The sequence below is a fragment of the Phocoena sinus genome, chromosome 9 (genome assembly GCF_008692025.1).
Source record: "Phocoena sinus isolate mPhoSin1 chromosome 9, mPhoSin1.pri, whole genome shotgun sequence".
NCBI classification, from domain to species: domain Eukaryota; kingdom Metazoa; phylum Chordata; class Mammalia; order Artiodactyla; family Phocoenidae; genus Phocoena; species Phocoena sinus.
The window spans coordinates 96,761,247-96,781,402 of NC_045771.1; the positions used below are offsets into that span (position 1 = coordinate 96,761,247).

The 20,156-nt window shown below is 44.6% G+C and overlaps 1 protein-coding gene across 1 annotated transcript in view; it reads left to right on the plus strand.

The window, feature by feature from the left end:
- The window catches only part of HECW1 (HECT, C2 and WW domain containing E3 ubiquitin protein ligase 1), a 320,745-nt gene that overhangs the window by 208,886 nt on the left and 91,703 nt on the right, over window positions 1-20,156 (plus strand). Inside the window, exons 10-14 of the mRNA XM_032643996.1 lie at window positions 1,436-1,537; window positions 6,490-6,640; window positions 14,460-14,602; window positions 16,665-16,786; window positions 18,940-19,125. Of these exons, the coding sequence (XP_032499887.1) occupies window positions 1,436-1,537; window positions 6,490-6,640; window positions 14,460-14,602; window positions 16,665-16,786; window positions 18,940-19,125 (704 nt within the window). The remainder of the gene's footprint in view (window positions 1-1,435; window positions 1,538-6,489; window positions 6,641-14,459; window positions 14,603-16,664; window positions 16,787-18,939; window positions 19,126-20,156) is intronic.

Sequence of the window (20,156 nt, forward strand, 5' to 3'; positions counted from 1 at the left end):
ACTGTTTTTCAATAGTTTCTCTCTTTTCGGCCCAAGGAATAATGGAACACTTGGTATTTGCATGAGGCGTGGAGGGCAGAGGAAGGAAAAGGCCTGACCTTTGTCCTCTGGGCAACAGGGGCTACTGTGAGAAATCCAGGGCAGTGTTAGTTGGGGGTTACCAGGCTGAGAGCTGTCTCGTGGCCTGGGCCCTTCTAGCTCCCCAGAGATCAAGAGGAATTACCTCTGATTATGTGACCCAAACGGCTGGTGCTGTAGGCCTTCCATCCACACGGCCAGTCTACAGGCAGTGTTACCAGGACCTGAGGACATCATGAAATAGGAACTGCATTGTACCACATTGTTCAGTTCATCATAAGTCTGCCTGAGAGTACTATTAGCTGTGTCTGTTATAATTGAGGGTGCGCCTTCTGTGGATATGTTTATTTCTAAAATTTCTCCATGTCTGTCTTTCTTCTTCCATCTATCCCACTTCTGTGTTTCAAGTTTTCCTGTCTCGGTCTTCCCGCCTCTTATCTACTTCCTTCGTCTCTTGTCTTCTTCCAGAACACCCTGGCTTATCAGATTCTTCCTCAGAATAATCTGGACCAATCACAAGATGCCATAGCTCCTTGGCTCTGTACCCCAGCCCCTAGCTTTCCTACTACAAGAAGTTACCTTCCTGGCCCACTAGTTCCTTAACCCCATCTCAGAAAGGCACCAGCTAAGAGTTTCATTCCAAACCCAAAATCTCTGAAAGATGGCCTCTGGGTAGCCCTCCGATGAAACCTATCCAAACAAGGAGCTGTCATTTTGCACAGACCCCTTGAACTGTTTTTTTTTTTTTTTTCTTGCGGTACGCGGGCCTCTCACTGTTGTGGCCTCTCCCGTTGCGGAGCACAGGCTCCGGACGCGCAGCAGACCCCTTGAACTTTTATGAGACCTTATAAATGCTGCCCTTCCCTCCAAAAGGCCTGTTTCTTTTCCTGGGCTAAACTCAGCCTCTGCTCATTTTCTTTTGTGTCCCTTTCTGATGCCACCTTGCCCTCAAGAAAATCCAGGTGGTTACAGAATCAGACCCCAGTCCCACATATTGGTCTGTTGCGGTACAGATCACAGCCATGGAGTGTTTGGCTGGTTTTTTTCAAGTTTCTTAAAAAATATAGCTCCCTCTATTCCCTGGCTCATGAATGACTCTGTATGTAGCAAACTGACACAGAAAAAAATCAATTGCCTACTCTTTTTTTTTTTTTGAATTTTATTTATTTTTTTATACAGCAGGTTCTTATTAGTTATCCATTTTATACATATTAGCGTATATATGTCAATCCCAATCTCCCCAGTTGCCCGCTCTTTGGGGTTTTTTCTTGCAGTAGTTTGTTTTACAGTCGTGCTTTTTTGCTGACGTTGCCATGGCAATGAATGAATCTGAATGTCTCGACTATCTTGTCCGTAGGTGAATGTCCTATACTCCATAATTCCCAGCCAGTAAGCCAGCTTCCTTCCCTGAGGCCTGAACATCATCACTACCCAACAATCGATGAGCCTCTTCCACCAAGTAAGCTTTAGTTTTGAAAATCTATGTTCATAACTTCCCATCAAGTACAAGCAGGTCGGTATGAACTTTGTATATAAACATCCAAACTCTTCCTCCACTCCATACCTCACACTGTGATCGAAAACCAATATGGCTCCTACCATAGAAATTGGTTGGTTGGTTGGTTTTTTGTCGTATGGTTTCAGGATGTGATCTTAATGAGAAAACCCAGTATTTTCAGCACCCTTCAACTTCTGAAATGGAGAGCATTTCTTTACAGGACTTGACTAGGCCTTGCAAACTGTTCGTGACCCTTAATTCGCAAATTTTACTATATTATATTTAAAAGTTTGCAGTTCGAGGTGGAATAATCCTATTATTCTCCATGGCACCTTTTATGGTTCAAGCATCTCCACGTAATAAAACATTTCAACTCATCAGGACCCGTGAACTTGTATTTTCCTTACTCTAATTTGCACCAATAGGTGACAGCCTCAAATTTTTTCTGTAGTTCTTAGAGGTTTCCAGGAAAAATATCATCTTTAGGGATAGAATTCAATAGCACATTCTCCTGGTAACTGTAATGTGTAATTAATAATTACCTAACTGGTCATTTGAACTTGGGAAAATCAATCTCAGTGACTCAGTTTTCTTAGTTGTAAAGTAAAGCTTTAATTTTCTCATCTGCTAAATGCTAGATTTGGACTAGATAGTCTCTAGATAGCATTCCAGTGTAATTTACCCTTATAATATTCCCTTATATGTAACATTTGTAAGAAGGAAGTGACACCCTAGACATTAAATATTCACTTAGCACCAGATATGTTCATGAATTCTAGAACATCCCTGTTTTGGCTTGAGCTCATTTTTCATGCAAAGATAACCTTTAAAATTTGATAAATTTTACAACTGCAAGATCTTTCCAGGATGCAAAGAATCAGTGTTTCTTTCCATTCTTTTGCCTGTGCTTACATTAAGCCGTTACAGTTTTGAAAGAAGAAAGGTTTATTCCTTAATTCATCTATTCTTGGCAATGTGATATATTTTACATTTACACCATTCTTCTATTCAATTGTAGTTTATCAGTGATAAACAGTGTCTTTAATAATTAGTAGAATATCTTAAAGGAGTACCGCATTTGTTTGGAGAGACCAAGACAAACATTATGTTCTTTAACTTTTGATCCCTGATTTCTTTCTTTATACATTGATTTATGGATATTCCATAAATGAATAGTAAAATTTCAGTGTCACTAGAGGTACTTCCTACTTAGAAAAATACCTATAGCACGTTCTCTCCAAGAAAGGAACATTTTCCCCACAACAAAAAAACCTATCAGTGGGTGTGTACATGAATTGACCCTCAATCCGTGTAAGAGTAATAACTAGTTATACATACAGATATTATAGATAATTGAATATAATATATTCTGTTTTAAAGAATTGCTTTCTATAAGCTGCTTTTGATAATGAAACAAACTTCTTCCAGATAGGTTTCAATTTTCTGTCCATGTGACACTGAAAAATATTAGAAAAGTTGGTAGTGAAGCTAACAACTGAATTTTCTTAATCTCACATCGTACACGGATGACTTCATCAGATAGTTATTCATTGAATAAGTATTTATTGAATGCTTGCTCTATGCAAGCAAAAAAGGCAAAGATCCCTGCCCTCAAGGAGCTTACAGTCTAGGCTGGTAGAGACAGATAATAAACAATAAAAAGAATAAATGAAGAAATAGTGCAGCACATTAGATGGTCTTAAGTGCTGTGGAAAAACAAAAGCAGAGCAGGGTAAGGGGAATCTGGAGCGTGTGGTGGTGGCTGGTTCGCCATTTTAAATAGGGTGGTCGGGTACACTTTGCTGACAAGGCAACATTAGAAGCTAGACTTAGAAGTGGTAGGAGGGTTATCCACCCAAGTACTGGGGAAGAAGAGCTTTCTGAGCAAACAGAGCGGCCTGCCCGGTGGGTTTGAGAAACAGCAAGAAGGTCAGCGTGTCTGGATGGAGCAGATTTGGGAGCGAGGAAGCAGCAGACGAAGAGTTCCGTCTATCGGGGGCCCAGATCCCCTAGGGCCTTGTAGACCACTTAAGGGTTTTGGCTTTTACTGTGGATGAAAGGGGGACGTTGTAGGTTTTTGAGCAGAGACGTGACATTTCCTAACTTAGGTCTTAAAAGGTTTTCTGTGTTGGCGTCAAATTGTGAGGAGGAAAAATAGAAGCCTGAGACCCAACATAAGGTTCTTGCAGGTGAGAAGCAGTGGTGGCTTGAGCTGGCGGGGAGCAGAGGACGTGGTGAGAAGTGGTCAGATTCTGGCCAGATATTTTGTGGGTAGATTTGCTGAAAGATTGGATGTGGTGCGTGAGATACAGAGAAGGGTCAAGAAGGACCTCAAGAGTTTTAACCTGGAAGGATGGAGCTTCCTTTAACTGAGAAAGGAAGAGAAGGCTGCAGATAGAGCAGGTTTGGGTGGGAATGAGCTGAAGCTTGGTTTTGATCGTGTTATATTTGAGATGTCATCCAGGTATCAGTGTCGAGAAGACAGTGAGATGCAACTGAAGTTCAAGATAAAGGTCTAAACTACAAACGTGGTGTTGCACTTGTTAATGTAAAAGTACAAATTTACAGGCTTTTCTTGGTATAATAATTAAAACAGGATTCATTATTAGGCTCTACGTTGTTCTTAGACTTCATGGAAAATATATAGTTTAATATCTGACAAGGCTCCCCAACCACAGATGGATGGACACACATGAATGACTCTAACGGTCCCAAGGTCATCCGTAAAGGTATCATTTTCAGGAGTCTGTTTTGTCATCACAGGGCCAAGTGCATCGGACGTGCTGAGGCCTGAAGTTCCATTCAGAACATGTTTTCTTTATGCGATACTGTTTATACAGTACGTGAAAGCAAATTCTTTACAAAGCAACCCAGAAAACACACTTATAATCTCTAGTTGCGCTTAGCTATTATCTTCTGATTATTTATAAGAGTTTAATTAGCACTCTGCCTTCCAGGTAGTTAATGTATTGACAAGAGGGTCTAACTGTCTGGCTTGCCATTCTTTTCCGTGAGTGGCTTGGAAATACTGAAACTCAGAAATTATTATTATCGCTGCACCATGCTTGAGTTATTTTCCTTGGAGAATCTATGAGACTGGAGGCTTGTCTTTGAAGGAATCCTTCCTTTACTGTGGGCACCTGGAGGGCAGGGATGTGTGTTAGTCAGCAATGTGTCCTCAGGACCTGGCATGGTCTCTAGTTCATAGTACAAGGAGGAGTTTGTTCAACTGAATTGAGTAACGCGATGCTCTTCAAAGATGAATGCTCATTCTTTGTTGGATGACAGTCATGTTGGGTTCAAGAAAAAAATAAAATACCCAGTTGCTGCTAGTTTGGAAATCACTGAAATTTTTTAATGTTTGGCTCGAGATTAATTACCTAGTAGTTACACAAATATACAATTTCATCAATGAGCTGATTAACATTTACAACTAACAGTTGACAACTGGATCATCTAGTAGTCAATTTTAATCACCACCTTCTAGAATATATACAATCTGACCACATTTTTTTTCTTCAGTTCGTCTTATAATTCAACTTATAAGACGAACTTTCTTCAGTTCGTCTTATAAGTTGAATTTGGTGTTTTCTGGTATTTTTAGTTTTCCTTGGACATTATTTGGCAATCCCTCAGGTGACTGTCAGACATAAGCCATAATGTTCTCAAACAGCTTGAACCACACACATATCAAACCATAACTCTACCAAATATATTGAGTTTTTCATTTTAAAAACAATTGGGAGTTGCTATGTCATTACCTGAATGATGCTTTTTCAATAGAATTGTTAAATATCTGACCTACTCCCAAAAGCTATGGCTTTTCTCACTTAAAAGCCTGAATGGTTTTCCTCATTTGCAGTCATTTTTGCTTTTTCTTCTTTAGTCTAACGTAGTTTTCAGCATAACTTTATCATGAAGCTGTTATTCCCACCACAGTTTTACACGTGGAACCTAAAAGCTTTGCGCATCTCTGTACAGCAGACATCGCTCATCTTTTTTTAGCTCAGGTGTGTACGTATGACTTCCAGCTCTCTCAGTTTTGAGGACTTTTTCATCCTGTCACCCCAGCCCAGCTCCTACATTTCTCATGGACTGTATCATCTATGCTTCCACCTTTTAGTTTGTTGCTGTTCCTTAAATTTGAGAAGTAAAGGAATTTAGCTTTATCTTGGGCTCCCTCTACTCTTTGGGACAGCTATCTATCAACAAAGAGATACTTCAAAGCTAGTTAATAGTCGTGATTGGTTTTGTTTTGGTCCAGAGATATTTGGCAGCCACAGGTGGGTTGAGCATACACTGTGAATTCACAACTCTAAGTATTGAATGTGTCCATTCTTTCTCTCAAGAGGAATGGCGATCAATTAAGGCTGCTAAGATTAGATAGAGGTTATATGAAGCACGTACATACAGTGCATTTTAGAACTGTAGTCAAACCTGGTTTTAATATGAGGGCCATTATTCCCTTCTGAGCAGCCATCCTCCGTCAGATTTAGCAGAGAAAGGATTCTTCCAGCATTAGAGTGTCAGCTGTCACCGGAGGACATTTCCGGTCTTCCAGCTGTCATTTGAGTAGCCAAGAAAATTGACAAGATGGAATTTTTTAAAGAAGGAAATCAACATTCCATTTTCTCTTTAGAACTTGTTAGAATTTTAACACAGGTCATACTTGAGTAACCCCAGTTACTGTTTAAAATGGCCCAGCGGAGAATCTGAGTCCCATGGGCTCTTTCCTGGAATGCCAACTCCATGCCAATGCCTCAGAGGCCACCCAGGTGCTCTGGGCAGTGCTTGGTCTTCAGCAAGTCACCAGTGGTGAGTTCTAACTGCAAAAGACCTGGAAGTGGTGTCTGTTTCACATGGATCCGTAGTTTGTCCTTGATTTTTCTTTTTGCCTTTTCGTCATGCACTAGACTGGGAAGCTCGCATTGACAGCCACGGGCGGGTCTTTTATGTGGACCACGTGAACCGCACGACCACCTGGCAGCGTCCCACATCAGCAGCCACCCCCGACGGGATGCGGAGATCCGGGTCCATCCAGCAGATGGAGCAACTCAACAGGCGGTGGGTGATCAGCGTGCGGGGAGCCCCTATAAAGCAGTGAAAGGAGAAGGGCAGCTAAAGAAACCCCCTTTTATACTTTCCTGCTCAGATTGTATGAGGAAACTGCAAAGTCATTAACCCATTCATAGTTAGTACCTGGAAAGCTAGATTTAAAATTTGGTGAGGAGACAAGCTAAGCCCAAGTGTCATTTAAAGACGGGGAATCCTCTTGACGGCCCAGGCTCGAACACAGGTGTTCTTAGCCAAGGGCCCATGGACCACCCCCACCCAGGTATTCACTGAGGGTGTCAGTGTTCCAGGAACCATCCAGAAACTATATGCAAAATTATACATGGATGTACATTTATCTACCAGACTCATACGTATCTGTCATAAGATTCTCAAACAGGTCCAGAACCCAAACAGTTTGAAAACATTCCAAGGATAGGTTCAACAGAATACTGAAAGCTGCCTGGAGAAAAAGCTGCCTCATAAATCTCTATATTCAGGCCTACCCTGGTCCCATAATTGCTATATACTCAGAAATATACATTCTTAAAAAGCTTTCATCATAGAAAGAGAAACATTTAAAGATACTTTTTGAGAATTGTTTTGTCTAAAAACTAGACCCCTTACTAGTTTTTAGTAAGTATGTAAAGATGTCATTTTGTTTTCAACATGCAAATGAAACCCTAAACAGCACCTCTCCCATGCCATAAGCTAGTACGAGCATCATACCCAATATCTTGCTTCTTTAAGACCAGGGCAGTGGCTTTTGGATACTTTTAGTAGCCAGGAATGCAGACTGCAGGCCCAACTTCGTTTGTATCCACATGACATCTTGCTAGTGTAAAATAAAGGAAAAAGGTGGAGAGGGACTAAAAAGAATAACTAACTGGGTTTGGGGGACACAGCTATTGATAACAAATATCTTTTGAAAGTTAACTGTAGCCTCCAGAAAAAAAAAAAAGTAGACAATTCAATCCTATTAAAATTGCACAGAAACAAAACATTGAACTTCTGCTTACTGTTGTTGTAGAGAGAGAAGGATGCTTTAGGTGAAGATCACCAGGAGTTCTTTTATTGCTTGAGCATTTGGAAGACATTTGCTTTCCATTTTTCCATTAAGTCATTAATAAGAATCATAACGGGTTTCTATTGGCAGTGTACTTCTCTAGTCATTCCCACAGAAAGAAAGTATATTACAAGGAAGAACATATTAAATATAAATGCACCAAAATCCATGGGAGTGTCCTTTCATGGTGATTGCAACAAGACTCCTACAACTAAAAATGCAAAGGACGCAGCAAGCTCATTTTACATAGAGACTGTGTTCAGATGCCATAGGCAGAAATAGCCTCAGGGTCTGTCTTGCCAGACAGATGAGCTGAAATAATTTACCAGACTAAGAAACATGGAGAGCAGCATCAGCCTATATCTACAGAGGTGTAGTTTGAACACTAAAACAAAACAGTAAACCAGAAGCAGAAGTAAATACCTTGACCTGTGACATAAAAATCCTTGGAAGTTCGTTCACGATGTTCAGGTTGTATAATATAAAAATGAGGCCAGGGCTTCCCTGGTGGCGCAGTGGTTGAGAGTCTGCCTGCCGATGCAGGGGACACGGGTTTGTGCCCCGGTCTGGGAAGATCCCACATGCCGCGGAGCGGCTGGGCCCGTGAGCCATGGCCGCTGAGCCTTCGCGTCCGGAGCCTGTGCTTCGCAACGGGAGAGGCCACAACAGTGGGAGGCCCGCATACCGCAAAAAAAAAAAAGAAAAAAAAAAAATGAGGCTAAATCCATCCTGAACCAGGCCTCTAGAGAAGTGTACAGGCTTTGATGTGTAAACCCCTGTGCCCTCCAGTGGAGCTGAACATGCTGAGAGAGACCAGACTTTGCTGAATAGCAAGTTGTATTTGCTGCATCCATGTGGACAGATAAAAAGAAAAGGAACTGAGCGATTTGAGAAAGTGCTTATTTCTTGTGAAAAATCCTACCTAGGGAAGGTCAGATAACCTTCAGATAAGTATTCAGGCTCTTCAATGCTTATTTTAACCTACTGCTTTCAAACATTTAAAGTTTTCCAGTGATTTGGCCTGATAATGGCAGCCACAGAAGGTATACTGTCAGTCCTTTATCCATCGCAGATGTGATCACACACAGGGGGGCATGTGTTTGGTTAGCAGGAGAAATTTACACTCATCACCTTCTCACAGCAAGATGGAAATATTTCTCAGTGTTGCAAGAAGGAGTTTCTCTTGACTCCTGACAGGGTGATTGTGAAAGACAAATGTGTTTGTGCAAGGAGACGCACACTGCAAAATGCGGAGTGGACAAAGTAGTGTACGGTGACCACATTCCCTCGGCCACCCCCTAAGTGGCCTTTGTGGCTTTGCCACACGCTTTCACTGCAGGAAAGTCCCTCATTGCGTGCCTTCCACCTGGCACTCATCTCCATCCTGCAAAAGCCCAACCCAAATGTCACATGGTCCCTGGAACCTCCCCAGAGCTCTCCGCACAGAGCCAGTGGCCACCTCCTCTGCAGCCCCATGACTGATGGCCCATCATGCCTGCCACTGGTAACTGTCCTTCCCTTCTTTCTCATTCTTCTGTGTCCCTCGTCCCGGTGCCTGGATGGGGCCAGAGTTTACCAGGACTCAGTACAAGACCATTTCCCGAGTTCATTCCTACACGTTCAAAATATCCTGAACGAACTAACTCTACCTTCTTCGCAAATATTTATGGAGGAAACCGAAAATATAAATACATAGTCTCATTTTAAATCATCAACTCAAGTTTGATGTTTTACTTATTTGGATAAAATTATTATACTATTGAGAAATGTGAGTTTTAAATAAGGAAAAAAAAAGGCTTATAATCCTACTGCCCGAAGGATTAACTTTTTTAAAAAAATTAACTATCTTCAAATTTCATATGCACAGTCCTGATACAGCTATAATGATAATATAGCTTTATATTCATTTTTCACTTCCTACATTATAAGCATTTTCGTATTGCTACATAGCCTTAAGATGATCACTTAAACGATGGTATTCCAATGAACAGATGTAATTTACTTAATCTGACATATTGTTGGATGTTTCACTTATTGCTTTTAATCACTATTTTGGATAAGGCCCAAGTGTATGTAAAATAGTAGGATTGTCTTAGAGTGTTTCTTTAGGGTTATATTCCCAAAAGAGCAGGCCAAGAGAGATCTGCGTGGTTTTGGTATTTGATATCAATGCTTAAAGGTTTTCTAAAGTGTGTTTCTACGGGTTTACTTTGCTAGCAGCGATACCTTGCCTTCCATCTCATCTTTTGGTGGGTTTTTGCTGACTTAAGTGATTCTCCTCGTGTTTTCTGGTGCTCCTTACGTTTCACTTCTTGGAGGGAAGGTCAACTTCTGTTTCCATGAGCTTTTCTTTTCCCAATTTTAGCTCCTCCCGTGAGAATCGTCTGCTCCTATGGGCTTTGTTCGTTTGGTTTTGGTTTGGTTTGGTTCAGTTCGGTTTGGTTTTGGAAGGTTTCTTTATATCCGGTTCGGTTTTGTGTGTGTTCCTCTGTGTGTCTCTTTGCAAATTAGACATTCCAGCTGACTTCCTTACCAATTTCCATAAACCCTATGTAATATAAATATTTAACCTTTTTCTGCAAAAAAAATAAAGTGTGAGGGAGGACATTGAAGGATATATATATTTTTTAAATTTTATTTATTTATTTATTTATGGCTGTGTTGGGTCTTCGTTTCTGTGCGCAGGCTTTCTCTAGTTGCGGTGAGCGGGGGCCGCTCTTCATCGCGGTGCGCGGGCCTCTCACTGTCGCGGCCTCTCTTGTTGCGGAACACAGGCTCCAGACACGCAGGCTCAGTAGTTGTGGCTCACGGGCCTAGTTGCTCTGCGACATGTGGGATCCTCCCGGACCAGGGCTCGAACCCGTGTCCCCTGCATCGGCAGGCGGACTCTCAACCACTGCGCCACCAGGGAAGCCCCTGAAGGATAATTTTTGATGAAATAGAAGAGAACCAACTCTCTGACCCCCTCTCTCATCTTTAGAACAAAGAGAGCCTCTGAGGCTGCAGCCCTGCCCTTGCTGGGTGATCCTCCACCAACCGCTGTGTGTCCTGCTTCCCCAAGACTGTCCTGACTTCAGCAAAGGCTAGGGGTTGGGTCTGGCACCTGGGATTTGAGGCTGTTGACTTAGTAAGGCGTGAGATAAACCAGGTGCAACCGAGGACATGTGAAGCAGTTTGTGAAACTGCTGACATTTCCATCGAATAAAATTATAATAAAAATAAAAGGTTTCCTCGTTAAAATTCTCTTCAGTGATCACTGCAATTTGGGAAGTAAAAGAGAGGCTACGATATGAGGTTTGTCTAAGCCCTTTCCAAGCATCTGTTGCTGAGTAACAAAGCACCCCAGACTTGGTGACTTAAAACAACAGTAACTGATTATTATCACCGTTATCCTCGTGAGTATCCTCCTCTCTCATGGTTCTCATGGTTGACTGGGTTCAGTGAGGCCCTTCTCTGGGTACCTCATGGTTGCGGTCAGAGGGTGGCTGGGCTGGAGGCTCGCGTATCTGGAGGCTGATGCTAGCTGTGGGCTGGGATCTCAGCTGTGATTGTAAACCAGAGCACTTCCACGTGGACTTTCCATGTCGCCTGGGCTTCCTCACAGCCTGGCCTCTGTGTTCCGTGACAAGCTGTCGCTTTCATTATTGTCTGTTAGTCCAGGTCGCCACAGGACCTTCGCAGGTTCAAGGGGAGGGGACATTGGTTCTGCCTCTTAGTAGGAGAGTAGTCAGGTTCTGGAAGAAGCTGTGGACTGAAAATATCGTTGAGCCACTTTAGGAAAATGCAGCCTGCCTCGAGCCACTTGGGGGATCCTCCAACAGCAGCTTCCTTGGTCTTTGGCAGTCCCCCTTCCTCTCCCAGGTCAAGGTCACAAGCTTAGGCGGCTTCTCACCGGCCCACTGAGTACCCCACGTGTGGCTGCATTACTTGAGTTCCAGCAAAAAGAACATCACAGACAGACAGCCTCCCTGCCGCAGGCGTGTGGAGGGGTAAATAAAAGCAAGCATTTCTCTCTCCCGATTCCTTGCTCATTCCTACCCCTTCCGCATTTTCTCATAAGAGGCCTTCTCAGGAATGCCTCCCAGTAAGTGCTGCAGGCAGAGCCATCTTCCACCAGGTGGCAGGAGCGAGTGGCTGAGTCTCTTTAGATAAAATAAAACTTGAGGGGGAGAGTGGGAGGGAGGGAGACGCAAGAGGGAAGACATATGGGAACATATGTATATGTATAGCTGATTCACTTTGTTATAAAGCAGAAACTAACACCATTGTAAAGCAATTATACCCCAATAAAGATGTTTAAAATAAATAAATAAATAAATAAAACTTAAAGCCCCACACCAGACAGCCTCAAACCTAGATGTAGATAATACCACCTGAAGAACTTGTTAGAAATGCAGATTTCAATTTTGCCCCAATTTCTGTAATTATAATAATCACCCAGTTGATTCTCTGGCAAGTGGTCTGGAGACCACACTTGAGAGCAAAACTCCTCTTTATTATTTATTTATTTATTTATTTGGCCGGGTGGCATGTAGGATCTTGGTTCCCCGACCAGGGATCGAACCTGTACCCCCTGAAGTGGAAGCGTGGAGTCCTAACCACTGGACCGCCAGGGAAGTCCCCAAAACTCCTCTCTAAAGGTCAAGGAGAGGTCACTAGTCTTCAGAATCCCTGCCATGGAAGACCTTGTCCATGTGATAATACGTTCCCCATGCCCCCACCTTGGATTGCACATGGCGACCTGGCTACTCGCTGCTCCCTGGAGGCTCCCTCCTCTTCACGCCTCTTCCTCCACTCCCACTTCACTTCTCTGAGCGCAAGAGCCATACAGCAACGCTCCCCTGGCTGTTGTCACTTGTGTGACCTCAAGGACCTCCAGGTCAGCATGCCCAAATCCACACTAAAATCTTCCCACCAACCTGCCCATCCTACATGGGCTTCATCAGTACCGACACGTCCACCCACCTGCTCTAAGTGGGCGCCTCGAACTTCACAGTTTTCTCCTCTGTCTTCTCCAACCTCCATACCCAGTCAGGTCCCAAATTCTGTTGAGTCTACATGTAAAGTTATTACAAACTCTGCCACTAAAGATCTCATCAGTCTGACCGCTTCCCTCATTCCTGCTGTGCTGTGAGGAAAAGGGAAGCGGAATTCCTGTCCTGTGTCCTGGTGGGGCCGAGAGACAGCAGGCAAAAGGAGGAAGAGGGGCTACAAAGAGTGAAGGAAGCAGAGCAGAGCAAAAAGGAACAAGACAGCTGGACACCTGCCTACAAAACACCATGTGAATTAGGCAGGAAATTTCTGTGAGTGTTTTGTGGGCAGATATAGGTGATCTTAGTACCCCTACAGAATGTGGGTGTCCGCCGCCCCCAGCAGCATCCTTAGACACCAGCTTTTTCCACCACCCCTGCCTCGTTCCAGGCTTCTGCATCTCCAGCCTGGAGCGATGCAGTAGTTCTCAGCTGCTCTCCCCGACTCCAGGGTCTTCTCCTCCCGCGCCCTCCACACAGGTGGGGGTCATTGTAGAACTGGACCTGCCTCTCTGTTCCAGCAGCTGCTCAGCCCCTACAGTGGCGGTTCTCAGAGTTGGTCCCCGGACCAGCAGCACAAACTGCATCACCTGGGAACTAGTCAGAAATGCACATTCGTGCCTCCCCCACCCCATCCCTGGACCTGCTGAATCGGAGAGACGCTGGGGATGGAGCTCGGCAGCCTGTGTTTTCACAAGCCCTGTAGGCGATCCTGATGCAGCTCAAGTTGGAGGACCTGGGCCTAGAGAAAAACATTCCAGCCGCCGCTGGGCACCTGCTAGGCGCTCCCTGCCACCCCTGCTGGTTCCCTGGCACTGCCCAAGGCCCACACATCCTGACGCCACCGCCAACCTTCTCGGAGTTCTCCCAGCTGAAGCCTTTTGCACATGTCATTTCCTCCGTGTACCTTCCCTACAAGCTCCCCGACACGTCATACTCTGACTTCAGGACGCATGTGCCTTGGGTGTTTCCTCGTCTGTGTCCACACCTCTTACACACCTAGGGCAGCTTGTTCACCTCACTAGAGTCACGGTTTATGTGCATTTCCCCTCTTTGTTCTGTCCTGACCGTGAGGGTTCAGAGGGCGAGATCGCATTCCAGTCTTCTCTTTCGTCTGGAAGTCCAGCGCAGAGCCAGACACACTGGAAAAGTCAGTAAATATTTAGTAAGCACCTGGTTAGGCAACTGACTGGCCAACTGACTGACTGATTCCCCAACTTGGAAAGAAAAATCAAAGGAGCCTTCAAATAAGCAGAAAGCATTTATTTGTCTGCCAGTGTGTTTTTAGCGTGCAACCTTTGCACACCCCTTGCCAGTCCCGTCAGTTACCTGTTAAATAAAAACAAGTGAGTAGAACTTTTATTTTAGTTTGTACACTTATCACCATCAGGGAGAGGTGCTTCGATATCTTAGTTGTAATATTTTAAGTTCCTTCCCATACCATTATTTTAGATTTAGCCTAATTTCATTTAATGCAGGGTGATTTTTTTGAAGTCACCATACCTGAAACTCATCACAGCTTACGAAACAAAAAGAAATCAAATCGTCCAGAGATACTTGTAGTGTTAATTGTCTTAGGTACCTTGTGGGGATGTTGAGCATTTCTTTCCTGATGTTTATTGACCTCCAGGACAATTCTTTACTGATTTCCCCACTTATGTGATTCAGAGCATCAGCCCCTCAACAAGCCATCAAACCAAAGTTAACTCCTGTCTTTGCACTTTCTGACACAAAGGTACCAAAATATTCAGCGAACCATTGCTACAGAGAGGCCTGAAGAAGATTCTGGCAGCCAAAGTTGTGAGCAGGTCCCAGCAGGAGGCAGCGGAGGAGGTGGCGGGAGTGATTCAGAGGCTGAATCTTCTCAGTCAAGCATAGGTATGCAGGATGGGCCCAGACTCCTGGGATGCGAATCGGGTAAGGAAAGCAGGGTGTGGACGAGGGCCAGCGGGAGAAAGAGGCTTGGCACCAGCAGGGTAAAACAGACAGAAGTTTCCCACCAGGAACGTAAAGGGAAAGTGGATTCACAGTGAAGAGACCTTGCACCTATGCATCAAGGCAAATTTCGGTTTTGGTGGCTTAATCATTTCTTATTAAGTAAATTTATTTGTTGGTGTCCTAAGGATGTTTTCCACTTATAAATAAAACACGATAAGAATTCATGGTCCGCTTCCAAGGAGCCACATGACAACAATAGGAAGACTTGTTTGCATTTAGAATAAAATACACAACAGAAACTAACACAACATTGTAAAGCTATTATGCTCCAATAAAGATTTTTTTTTAAAAAATGGGAAATAGTAAAAAAAAAAATTTTTTTTAAAGAATAAAATACAATCTCCCCTGAGGGAGGAACCTGGGAGTAAAGAGAACCTGCAGGCTTACGATTGATTATACATGGCCGCCTGGAAGCATTTTTTAGCAAATACCATCAGCATCCACTAGGGGGGTCTGGTGTTCATTTCTTTGACTCTGAGTGGAACTCAGATAAGAATATTCAAAAGGCGTTAAGAGATTGACTTCTTCTTTTTTTTAATTGGAGTAGAGTTGATTTACAATGTTGTGTTAGTTTCAGGTGTACAGCAAAGGGATTCAGTTATACATATATATTCTTTTTCAGACTCTTTTTCATTATAGGCTATTACAAGATATTGTATATAGTTCTCTGTGCTATACAGTAGGTCCTTGTTGGTTATCTATTTTATATATAGTAGTGTGTATCTGTTAATCCCCAAATTCCTAATTTATCCCCTCCCTTCCTTTCCCTTTTGGTAACCATAAGATTGTTTTCTCTGAAGAGATTGGCTTCTGCTTTTTATACCTGTAATAGCGTAAGATTATTACTGTAACATCCTAATAACCCAGTTTCTTTTTGAACTGGGTAAATGATGGCAGATTGACGGCTCTAGAACATTCGGAGCAAACAGCCATGTGCTTCCTGTACTGCCAGGTCTCAGCTCTCTCTGCAAAAGCAGAAGAGTGGACATTTTCACGCCCTCTTTTAAATATGTATGTACAGAGTTCCACCAACTATTTTAATTGCCTCCATTCTATTCATTTTATCAGATATACTAACTAAACTGACTAGTTTATGTATTTCTATTATTAATTTCTATTAATCTCTGATAGAGATGTAGTAAAGTGGTGGAGTAATTAGAAACATGAGGAAAAAGGAACAGAAAATTTCTTTCTGGGTTTGGTATTGGATCCGGTGGCATTTGCTGTATAACAAGCCATCCAAAGCTTAAGTTCACAGCCATGCATTTAGCCCTCAATCCTGCAGGTGAGCAACTTGAGCTGAGGCCTGCTGGGTGGTTCCTCAGGTCACTGGGCTCACACCTGCATCCTTGGTCAGCTGTGGAATTGGCTGCAAGCTGGCTGGCCTGATGTGGCCTCAGCCGGGGCGGCTTGTCCCCACTCCCCATGGCTTTTCATCTTGCACAGACTGTTCTCGTGTTGAGGGAGAGAAAGTGGGGACTCACAGGCCGCTCAGAACCTCTGGCAAATTCTGTTGGTTAAAGCAAGGCACAAGGCCAGCTCGATTCAACAGGGTTGCGAAGTTCCATACCAATGGGGATGCGGCGGGGGAAGAATTGTGGTCCTTTCTGCAAACAAATTCTCATAGCTATGGTGAGCAACTTATAAAGAAAGTAAGAAAAAAGTCATTGGGATAAAAGGGATGAGGTATTCAAGGACTTGATCCTGACTGAAATTGTACAGGAACACTCCTAGGAAATAATGATTCTTAACTGACAGACACCGAGTGATAGGACACCTGGCGCTATCGCTGCGACAGCTGGTCAGATCACTCTTCAAAACAGCAGTCCTCTCCAGCTGTGCAGGTGAAGGCTTGTGGGCTGCTGGTGCCATGAGAGAGAAGTCCCCTATTTGAAACGATCTTTTCCCAATGCCTTTCGTTGCTTTGCTTCACTTTTTCCAGATCTGAGGAGAGATGGGTCACTTTCTCCAGTGAACTCACAAAAAATCACCTTGCTGCTACAGTCCCCAGCTGTCAAGTTCATCACCAACCCCGAGTTCTTCACTGTACTGCACGCCAATTACGTGAGTGTTCCCACACACAGAAGGGGCCTGGCCTGGCTTCCAGCAAGACCCGAAACACAACTTTGCAAAGTCATTGGATAGATTAAAGAGGATAGCATTTTAACTAAGGCAAGAAAAAAAAAAAGAGAGAAAAGAAAAAAGATGGCTCTTTTTTTGCTCTCTGTGAGTCTCCCAAAAAGGAGAAAAGCTAGATTTGGAAATGCTGTAGCTTCTGTGGGTTTTTGTTAGGTTCAGATGTGTTAATAGCAGTGAAAGTGATTTGGAAACAAAGATGTGTTTTTATTATTGTTAAAATTTTTAAGGAACACAATTATGAAGTTGACGGATTCCCTTCAGCCTGAATCATTTTATAAAATCACTTTCATTAAAGAAATTTTAGAATAGATAAATAACTAGGTTTCCTTTTCCTATAATTAGTTTTGCAAGTAACATGCTTAAGGTAAGTTTGATGTGATTTTTACATATGTAGTTTTTGTCTTTTTTTTTTTTTTTGGTATTGTCGAGGAAGCAATGACATTATATTACTATAGTCATTACTTTTCTCATTCGACAAATGTTTCCTGCAGTTCAGGCACAGATCTAAGTGCTGGAGTCATAAAGACAGATTAGGGTGACACCGGCTGAGCAGAAGCTCCTCGTTTTGTGGAGCAACAGACGTGCAGAGATGTGTCTAACGTGACAGGACAGTACCTGACCTCAGGGAGGAACAAGATGCTCGGGAAACACAGGGAGTGGTCCTGTGTTTCCTGAGCTGAATTCAGTCCTGAAGGTTGAAAGTGGGAGGGGCAGAGGTTCCAGGCTGCAGGAGGAAGGACTCAGCCTGGGGCTGGGTCCAGTGGGGCTGGAGTGTGGCGACAGGCAGACCTGGGAAGAGGGCGTGGAGAGATGAGCAGCAAATTGCCTGGTACGTCACGGAAAGGAACCTGGATCTACCTCAGTAGGCGACAGGAGCCAGCAGTCTCCGATGTTATCATCAGTTACATGATCCAGTGTTTGAGGAATTCTTTTCTCTGGCAGAACTGTGGGAGAGGGACTGAGGGGGCTAAGACCAGAGGCTGGTTCAAGCGCTCAAGTGAGCAATGATCAAGGGCTGCCTTACGGAAGGGGCTGGGAGCAGAGAAAGAATGACTCTGCTCGGGAGCTATTTCAGTCGCGCTTGGGGCCACTGTGATGGAGGGGGATGGGAGATGAGGACTCCAGAAAGTGAGTCCTCTCTGCTTCGGGCCCCTGAGTTAGGTGGTCATGTCCCCAGTTAGCAGTAGTTTGATTAAGTGATGCAGGCTATGGCAGGGGAGGAGGGACCAGTTTTGAGCAGGTTATATTGGAGAAGCCTCTGGGACATCCAGTGGTTAGACCCAGAGCAGCTGCCCAGCGGTGCAGGTGGGGGAGTCACGAAGGGGGGCAAGGATGCCAAGTAGTGATGCCCTCAGCACTGGGCACCAGGTGGCCCTGAGCTGGAATGAGCCACTGCCCCAGCCTGCTCTGGCTGTGAGCAGTCTCTCCTTGAACCACACACACACACCAGCCCCAGGTAGCATAAAATGCTTACTTGGCACAACGAGAAACTCGTGCAACTTTCTTCACTTCTTCTCATCCCCCAACCCCTACACACACACACACACACACACACACACACACGCACGCACGCACGCACGCACGCACACACACACACACAGTTTTTACCTAGCAGACCTCTGAAGGTCAGCCCTAAATCCACAGGGAACCTTAATTAATACACCCTGCTATAAAGACAGCTAAGATGGAGCACGGGCGCACCTGTGCAGTCAGAGGAGGCAGCCGGACGGAGAGGAAGGAGATGCTCAGAGGGTCAGAGGGAGACTTGAGAGAGCAGAGCCCTGCTGGGGTGGGAGGAGGGGGGAAGGAGGAGGGCAGCTCTGAGATGCAGGGCAGGTCGACAGCGTCCAGGATGCTGAAGCAGCGGTAGAGCCAGACAGCCCGGAGGTCCGTGTGTGTTTACGGGGGGCAGGCGTTTACTTCTGCAGCAAGAGCTCTACACCCCACCCCCAACGCCCAAGGCTCACAGTAAATCCCTGTGTAGCAATCACATCACATCCCATTAAGGGGCTCAAAGTACGCTTGGTCTGTTTCTCCTAATCCCCACTGCCTTCCCCGTTGGCCCCGACCCCTCTCAGAGTGCCTACCGAGTCTTCACCAGTAGCACCTGCTTGAAGCACATGATCCTCAAGGTCCGGCGGGACGCGCGCAACTTTGAACGCTACCAGCACAACCGGGACTTGGTGAATTTCATCAACATGTTTGCGGACACTCGGCTGGAATTGCCCCGGGGCTGGGAGGTCAAAACAGACCAGCAGGGAAAGGTGAGCCTGGCTGCAGTGGGGGGCCTTACAGCAAAAGGAGAACACTGGTGAGCAGGCGGTGAGGAGGGAGCGTGGGGAGGACAGGGAAGGCTGTGCCTCAGCCGTGCCATTGGCCACCAGGAAGGAAGGAGGGGTAACTACCCACACCTGGGTTTCTGTCTTGTGATGTGCGGGATGTTTTCAAGCATCCCTGGCTCTGCCCACTGGTGCCAGTAGCACCTCCACCAAGTTGTGACATTGTTATGTGTTCTCTGGGTGGGGAAGGGGTGGGGTGTTGGCGGTGGGGGGACAGTGTCACACCCAGCTGAGATCTTGAACTGGCTTTAGGTTTGGAACCTGAAACCAGATTCTGTTCCATGACCTTTCTATTGTTTTGCCTCCTTAGACAGCTCACTCTCAGGTAATGAAATTATTAGCTAACTGGGAGTGACATTATTAGATTACTCATTGTGATTTCCCTAATAAGCCTTCAGTTATTAAAACAGCCTGGCAAACAGGGACCGGGTGAATTGGGCCCGTGCAATGTTTCTGGCTTGCATTTTGCTTTCATGTGACCTTAACCAAAACTGGGCTTTCCCGGGGATGCTCTAGAAGCCTAGCTGAGTCTGCTAAAGCGAGGATGCTTTTCCTTAATCACCATCAGTCATCTCAGTGTACTTATAAGACAAGGCCAAACAGTTTACCAAGGAATTGTCCCTGTGTAATCTTTTACAAACTTTGGTAGAGAGAATCCCTCCCTCTTTTAGTGGCAAAGGAATCAGAAGTGTTGCCAGCAGACACATGTCTAAGTGGGAAACTGCATCACACAGCTCCTTTCCTCTGTGATGGTGAACATGCAAAGCCATGGTTCCCCAAAGTGGGTTGATAGGACATCACCGTGCCCTGGGAGCCAGAAATTCCCCCACAAACATTTTATCGTGCCTAAGAACCTGGGCTCTCTGGAGTATGGGGGGAAAGATTGTGTTCACTAATTAATGCAAGTCCATCAGTACAATGACTGTCTATGACCAGCTCTGTAGTCGGGGATGAAC